This window comes from Rissa tridactyla, chromosome 12, assembly GCF_028500815.1.
Source record: "Rissa tridactyla isolate bRisTri1 chromosome 12, bRisTri1.patW.cur.20221130, whole genome shotgun sequence".
NCBI lineage: Eukaryota > Metazoa > Chordata > Aves > Charadriiformes > Laridae > Rissa > Rissa tridactyla.
Genome location: NC_071477.1, coordinates 14,100,819 through 14,108,652, shown reverse-complemented (window position 1 = coordinate 14,108,652; position 7,834 = coordinate 14,100,819). Strand labels below are relative to the sequence as shown.

At 47.3% G+C, this 7,834-nt stretch overlaps 1 protein-coding gene across 1 annotated transcript in view; it reads left to right on the top strand.

Moving 5' to 3' along the window:
* Nucleotides 1-1,827: 1,827 nt before the first annotated feature.
* The window catches only part of PTPRT (protein tyrosine phosphatase receptor type T), a 462,729-nt gene continuing 456,722 nt past the window's right edge, over nt 1,828-7,834 (top strand). Inside the window, exon 1 of the mRNA XM_054218837.1 lies at nt 1,828-1,921. Within this exon, the coding sequence (XP_054074812.1) occupies nt 1,852-1,921 (70 nt within the window). The 5' untranslated portion in view covers nt 1,828-1,851. The remainder of the gene's footprint in view (nt 1,922-7,834) is intronic.

Genomic DNA, 7,834 nt, shown 5'->3' with positions numbered 1-7,834 from the left:
GACATCCAGAGCCCCCAAGAAAAATCATCTTCGTGCTTAGTGTGTGACATAAGTCTCTCAGGTATTTAAAGTGAAATGCAAAATAGTAGTTTTACATACAAATTGGTGTTAATGCTATAGTTCCCCTCCTGGTTTGCGCCAGGGCCAAACCAAAAGGGACTGGAGCACCTCTCTGATGAGGAAAGGCTGGGAGACCTGGGTCTGTTTAGCCTGGAGGAGAGAAGACTGAGGGGGGGATCTCATCAACGCTGATCAATACTTAAAGGGTGGGTGTCAGGAGGCTGGGGCCAGAATCTTTTCAGTGCTGCCCAGTGACAGGACAAGGGGTAAAGGGCACAAACTGGAACATGGGAAATTCTGTCTGAACATAAGGAAAAACTTCTTTGAGGGTGCCAGAGCGCTGGCACAGGCTGCCCAGAGAGGCTGTGGAGTCTCCTTCTGTGGAAATGTTCAAACCCGCCTGGACGCGTTCCTGTGCCACCTGCTCTGGGTGCCCTGCTCTGGCAGGGGGTTGGACGGGATGATCTCCAGAGGGCCCTTCCAACCCCTGCCGTTCGGTGAAAAGAAGACTAAAAGCACGGGGGCAGAGCTCTTCCTGCTGGCGGGGAGCCTGTGCGGCCGCTCCCAGCGCTGCCGGCCGGCTCCCGAGCGGCGCGTCCCTCCCCGGCCGCGGGGCCGGCAGCCGGTGCAACACCCCCCCCCTGCGGGCGGGCCCCGCCGCTGCCGCCGGCGCGGGGGGGACACGGGCTCCGGGGGGCGAAGGGGGGGTAACGGGACACAACCACGGCGAGGGGAGGAGCGGAGGTTAACTGACACTAAGAGCAGCGTTAGGTCTAATGAGGGAAACGGTGTTTTATTGAACGTAAAGTGCTCCGAGTAAAAGCGTGCCCGGCACCGCTGGAATTTCTTTTGCAAGTTGAGTTACTGTCTAAAACAACCCCCCGTTGTGTTGATGATCAAACAGGTGCTTTATCCTGGTGGTCACCCCTTTCCTTTTCCTACGCAAATTCGAGCTTAGATGGTTGATCAATATGGATATGTCTCCTATATTGTGCTCTTTTTTTTTTTTTATCTTTTGTAAAGAAGTTGCCAGTGGAAAGCAATTTTTAGACTGCTGCTCAAGATTGTCTCTGCCCGTGTAGAAAGCCTAGGAGTGCAGCAGCACACGGCGTGATTAGGTATTTAGCAGTTAACTCTCTCGAAAGTAAAGTGAATAATCATGAAAATTACTATTTTCAGCTGCAAACGCCGGTGAGCTGCTCCTAACAGCCGCTCTAACAAAGGACCCTCTGAAACCTGCAGTTTCTCACCCGCCTGGCTCTGCCAGAGGGTCGCTTCTTCTCTTCCCTTCCCTTCCCATCCCCGCGCCGCTCCGCTTAACGCAATTCCTTGCATTTACTCTCCATCCCCGCTGGAAACAGGGCAGGAGCAGGAAACCGCGATTTGCTGGCGAGATGCTGCACTTCAGCCGCTGCCGAGAGGAGATTTTCGTGTGTGCAGCTGGGTTTGAATAGGAGGGGGGCGGGGGGAGAAAACCAGCCCCAACCCAGCCCACAACCCAGCCCCGAGGAACCCGTGGGAGGGGGGACGGGGGTGCTGCCCCCCGCCGCGGCGGGGCAGCGGGGCCGGCTCTGCGCGGGCGCGGCCGGCGCTGGGCTCGGGGGGAGCCTCCCGCCCGCCTCCCGCCCGCTCCCCGCGCCTCCCGCCGCCACTCCGGCGGCTCCGCCGAGCCCAGCACCGCGGCTCCGGCTGCCGGGGCCGCCGCCGCGCCCGGGCGGCCAATGCGGGGGATATCGGCGGGGAGGCAGCGGCACGGCGGCAGCTGGGAGGGCAGGTGAACTCCGGGGAAGGATGACCGGCGTCGCCGCGATCGTCTTTCTCCTGCAGCTCTTGCCCAAGGTGGAGGGACAGGTCTTCGCAGGTGAGTGTCGCCCGCTCCCCCGCCGCATCCTTCCCTGCCCGGCTCCCCCGGGGCATCCCACCTCCCGGTTCGCCCCGGCAGCCTGAACTCTTGGCTCCGTCCCTTCCTCCGGCCCCTCGGCCTCGCGGGGAGCTCCCTGTGCCAGCCCCGGAGCGGGCAGGGATGGAGACGTCTCTGGGAAGGCGGCGGGGGAAGGAACGGTCTATATTAAAAGTCGGTTTTCCCGGCGAGGCGTGGAGCCCCGGCAGCGCTCGGGGGCTGCGGGAGGTTTTGCCGGGGACTCTGCTGGGGCTAACGGGGCAGTATCGGCATTTCGGACTGGGGGGGCTTGCTCCTGGAAAAGTTGGGGGGGGGAATGAAAGCATCGCCTTTATTCTTGGATTCACGACATCTGAGTCCGTTCTGTAGTCAACAGTCTCTCCGAGCGCAAGGCAAGGAGTTGGGTTCTGAGGATGCCGCTGCCTTTTCTCTGCCGGGCGAAGGGCTCAGGGGCTGCTCGCAGAAGTTGGAGCAGCTTTTCTCACCCCCTTCGCATCCCACAGCTCAAGTAACTTTCCGGGGGGGGGGGGGGGGGGGTCGGGGGGAGCCTCAGCTACATGGACTGGCTCCTTCCCAGTTGTCACTTTCTCTGATGTTAAGGAATAGTTTGCTCCCTGGCATGTGTACATTAATAGTAGCCAGCTATTTTCCTACTACTACAAGTTCCTTTAGGCGTACTTTGAATTACTTGAAGATGACAGGTGCTCGTAGAGCTCGTTCTCTCCTTTTGTGTTATATTGTAGGTAAACCAAAGATATGTTGTGGTTTGGTTTTTCCCTTGGATCTTTTCATACGGCGTTAATTTTCTTACTGCAGTTTTTCTTTATATTAAAAGATAAACAGTTATAACTTTTTCTTCTCTCCTGACTTCATATATCTAGCTAAGTTGGGGTTTTTTACATATTTTTTTCCACCTATCTGTAAAAATTCTGCGTGCAACATTGCTTAGTTTAGGGATAAATCTTAGTGCTTGAGGTGTGGTTTCATACCTCTGATGTGCCCAAGTTTAGTTCCTCTCAAACAGTGGCAGATTTGTCTCAGTTAAGACCGAGAGCTCAAATGACTTGGTCTCGCAGCTTTAAACCAGCAATAGTGCAGAGTGCAGGGGATGCTGAGCCTGCAGCCAGAGCACTATATATACACCTTTAACTGAGCTCCTCAGTGCAGTATATGGCTCAGAAGAAAGTTTGGGGTGTGAAGGGCCGGGTGGGTGCAGGAAACCCCTGGTCAGCTCGGGGAAGGAGATGGTGTACTCATCCCACCACCATGGGATCTTGTTTACATTGCTAGGCAACTGCACAGATCCGCAGATTTATTAGTAAGGCTGGGAAATCTAACCTAGTTAAATAGCTGCTTCATTGAGTAAGCAATATGTGGAGCTATTTTATTTTTTTTTCCTCTTTTTCTCTCTCTTCCAACTGTGTTTTCGTGTTCTCGACACTTGTCATATCAATTGAGATTAGATCCTCGGCTTTTGATGAATCATTTAGCCAGATGCTTAGGAAAAAGAGTTTTCTGTGAAAATGGTGAACTTTTAAGGGGGCAGAAAACACTTCGAGTTTGAGGGAAATAGCAGTATAATATAAGCTATGTGAGCTAAGCACATGCAAGTTCGGGTATTAGTCAGATGTCTTCGTTATTTTCAGAAAGCCATGAAATATTTTTTTAGTCATCAGTGACCATGAAGCTTCCTAATCACTACTTGTCACCTTCCACCTCCTATTTTGGTGCACTCCTTACCATTTAAAATAAGGGAAGCTTCTTTGAATAAATAATGTTTTTTGAGCTGCTTCTATTAATGAAGTCAAAAGAAAGTTTTCTCCTCTTAGACTATATATCTGGCATGAAGCGTAGTGGTCTGGACTCTGTTCATATAGCTGATATTTTTGTGGTAAAAAGCGAAGTTTGTCGGATGCACTTTGTCTCTAACATTTCAGTGAAGTTTGGAGAGGCTCCAGTTAATGCCGTCGGTGCGTTTTCCCATCTTCCATCAGGTGGTGCTGTCTCCATAACTATTAGGATGCAAATACCTCTTGTCTCTTTCTGATTGAATTATTTTTTAAAGCCTAATGCATTTATTCAGCAGCCTTTTGTTAAACATCCCGAGAAATCACAGTACAAGAGGCTTGCTTGTGTTTTTTGATTTATTTTCTTATATGGTAGCTGGGCTAAGAAGTAGGAAAGCCCAAAGTCAAGACAAAATGGTATGAAGTTCCTACCCGAGTTGCACAGCTGCTGCCGCTTCTTCGTATTATCCACAACATATAAAATTAGAAATAGTCCAAAGCGACGTCAGAATGCTGATGGCTTCTTCCTGGAAATACCTAGTTTCATATTGAGGGAGCTGGTTAACATTTATTTCTCTATGTAATTTCTGCATTGCTCTACTTATAACTCTTCTCCCTGACAATTAGCCTCAGTTGCCTCCAGTCTCTGTGTTTATTTACAACTGAAGGTATGCTTTTGAGGTTCTAAACTTTTTGTTAGCTTTAGGGTCGGCTGCTAATTTAACTTCTCTACTTTCCCATAGAAGAGAGAGAAGTAACACCAGTTATTTCTAGTATTATATATCTTACTGTAATTCTAGTAATTGTTGATTCTTTCAGGATTTAAGAAATTAAGGAACTTTGCTTATGGGGAAGTTTTCCTTGAAGCACACGTGCAGTTTTTCTCCCACCAAATACGTGGAGCATTCTTGCAGTTGCTGTGCGCTTTGCTACGGTCTGTTTTGCGTCCATTTTTAGCACGACAGAGCGGAGAATAGAGAGATTAAAGTCATTTGTAGCTGTGAAAAAGCATTCAGGGGGAAAGTAGGACAGTGGGTTTACATTGGTTCTGTTCACCCGAACACCAGATTACTTTGCCATCAGAAGAACCACACGGGTCAATGTTTGCTTGAATTTTTCATTATCCTGCTCCTTGTTTCGCTGTGGCAGAGCCCCCGAATCTTTGGACGTGTAGCTGTTTGCTCTCAAAGACTGCTCCCACGTTAGAAAGTTAGGGCAGCTGATAGTTCATTACCCACGGTTTGTCGGGGGAAGAGGGAAGAATGAAAGGGGAGTAAACTGCAAGGAATTTTTTGGGGGAAGATTAATTCATTTACTAGGAGTTCATTTAGTCACAGATCTTGCTGTCAGTAAATTGGCAATGAAAAATGGATCTTTCTGAGCAAGCCACTCTGTGTGGCAATTGTTAACAATGCAGCCGTTTAACTCAATAATCACTTTTCCCTCCCTCTGGGGAGCTGTTAGCACGACAATTCAACTTTATTTCTCATTCCTGGCTGGCTTGATTTGTTTTCTAATACATAAGCAATTGATATTACAAAGGTGATGCTGTGAAACTTCCTATTCCGACAGTGGCAGGGAAAGGTCAGTGTGTGGATAAAGGCGCTTGTGAATCTGATAATCCTTCTCTCTTACAAATGCAGAGCCCTTCTTCACCACCCGCCCTTCTGAAAGCCCCTCAGCTCTGCTCTTGTCTAATTGTACTTTTTTAGTCTGTTATGCTCGATGTGCAGGCCCGTGAGCTCTAGCTTTCATTAATATTATGGGAACGATTTGGGACACTTACTGTAGAATATTACAGTATTTTTTTAGAAGGTACCATCATCTGTTACCATGGAAACCCGTATAGTGGTAAAGATGTAGGTCTGAGGCTTTGTGAACCTCGAAAGATATGGGCAAGGGTTGTTTCTTACAGGAACAATTACTTTTGAATATAAAATCCAGTTAAGTGGAGAGAAGAAAAGGAAATAAATTGATCTGTTCAGCATTGCACTGACAATCCCTCTTTTGAATAACGTTCTGTATAGAAGGATCAGTGTCTCACTGATTCTCTCTCTGTATGTGTATGGGGTTTTTCTTTAAGCTCGTTATTTGTCATAATAGTTGTTTTATGCCTCTGGTAATTTTCATTATAATTTTATAAATGAGGTAAACGAGTGCATATTGGCAGGTATTGTTCTTTGCTTGAATGGAAAGTGCTGAATGTAGAATAGAGAGGCGTGCAATGTTAGCATCGGAGCTTAAATATTTTGGCAATGAGCAAATTTGAGACTGACTTAACGTGGCCTTAATATTAGAAAAGGGAAAAAAGGGCAGATGCCATCTGAAATCCCCCTGCCAAAATCTGATTGAGGTATCATATGGGTTTGCTCACTAATGTGATCAATAAAAGCCATAATACTTATCTGTTTTGCCATAGAAATGCTGAAGCCTAGTTAACATTCATAAAAACTCTTGTGATGTTTGGGTGATGAGCAGCAGGAGTGCGTGTGTGTATTGCTATATAGAGCATATGTCCTTTAGAGAGAGATGTCTTAATTTTTTATGGAAACTGCTTCAGTCTGTTTCCTTGGTGTCTTGTAATGCCTAGAGAAAATATGTAAAGAAGCTTCTCAAAGGTGCATGTAGGTTCCTTCATAGCGGGAGGTTTTCCTTGCAGAGAACTTAGAGGAGCAGCATATAGAGGTCCTTCGCTGTTATAAACTGACCCAAGTTGTAGTCCAGATTGCCCGCTGTGATGCTAGAAACCTCCTGTTGCCTCGCTACCAGAGGGCTCCACTTCCACAAAGAACGGCTTGTGGGTTGACATTGTTTGGCTCCGTGGTGTCATTCTTGAGAAGAATACGGTGTGTTTGGCTTTTATGGTAATTCTGAACACTTTATGGAGCAGTATTAATTAGCTCATTTAAGCCAGTGTATTTGGCCAAGAGTCTCTCTCTCTTTTTTCTTTTTTTTTTTTTTTTCTGATACTATTCATGTTTCCGAGTTCTCTATTTTTTCTTCTGATGGTGTGCTCCCTGTTTGTCCTGGCTAGTGCTGCTCGGATATCATTTCATTTAGATGCCATTTGCTTTTGGGGGGAAACTCTTACCTGTCTCTTGACTGTTTGCCACCTTGACCCTGTGTTGCTGCTTACTTTTTGAATGCCACTTGCTCTTTCCAGGCAGTTATGAAGGAAAAGAGCAACCTTTTGTGCCCCAAAGCAGATGAGCAAAGGTGGTGAATGGTGTTGATGGCATCGGTAAAGGACATCTTACAACCTGGCCCTGTCTTTCTGTACGCTTGTTGCGTAACAAGCAATTGCTTCTAGTGTTCATTATTGCAAGCTCTAAAGATCGTATCTCTTCATGGTGGAAGAGACAATTACTACGTCTTAATCAGACTATACATCATTTAATCAGATCCACTTGTTTTTTTAATATCCGATAAATACATCCCATCTATCATACCATGGTTCAGAGATGTCGGGTACTTTGCAAGCTGGATGGCAGGGCATTGCATGCTCTAGAAGAAAATGCTGATAAGTCAGTTAAAGAAAACAAGGACTTCTGGAGAAAGAAGACTCTAACTGTTGTTTAATGGCCACAGTTAAAGCTGATGTAACTCTGGGGAGTAGAAGCATATCCACCTGTGAACAAGGCCTGGTAAATAGGACAAGAAACCCCAGGAAGAGTAAACCTATATAGTGCTTGGTCTCCTCTGGTTTTCTTGTTTTCTTTTAACTTGTGCTTGTAAATCAATCCAAGGTCAGCTGCTTGATTCCTTCCCCCCCACCCCCCCTCCAGATAGATCTCCCTGGGACTTGAGGGCTTGGGAATTGAAGCCAACGGGATGAATTCTGCCATGGCTTGAAGTGGTGCGGCTCATATGGTTAAAGAATGATTGAGCTGCTTGTGAATTCTGAGAGGATGGGACCTGGCTCTTGTTCCTTGATATTTTTGAGTTGATCTCGCAGAAAGGCTGTGGGGTTTGACAGCTGATGATGTTGTGTGGGCACAGATCAGTGCTGCAGCCTGAGCAGCCTATGGTTATGCAAACCTCTTATTCAGCTGTGCTCTTTCCTTTGTACTTGCAATGCTTAAAGTAT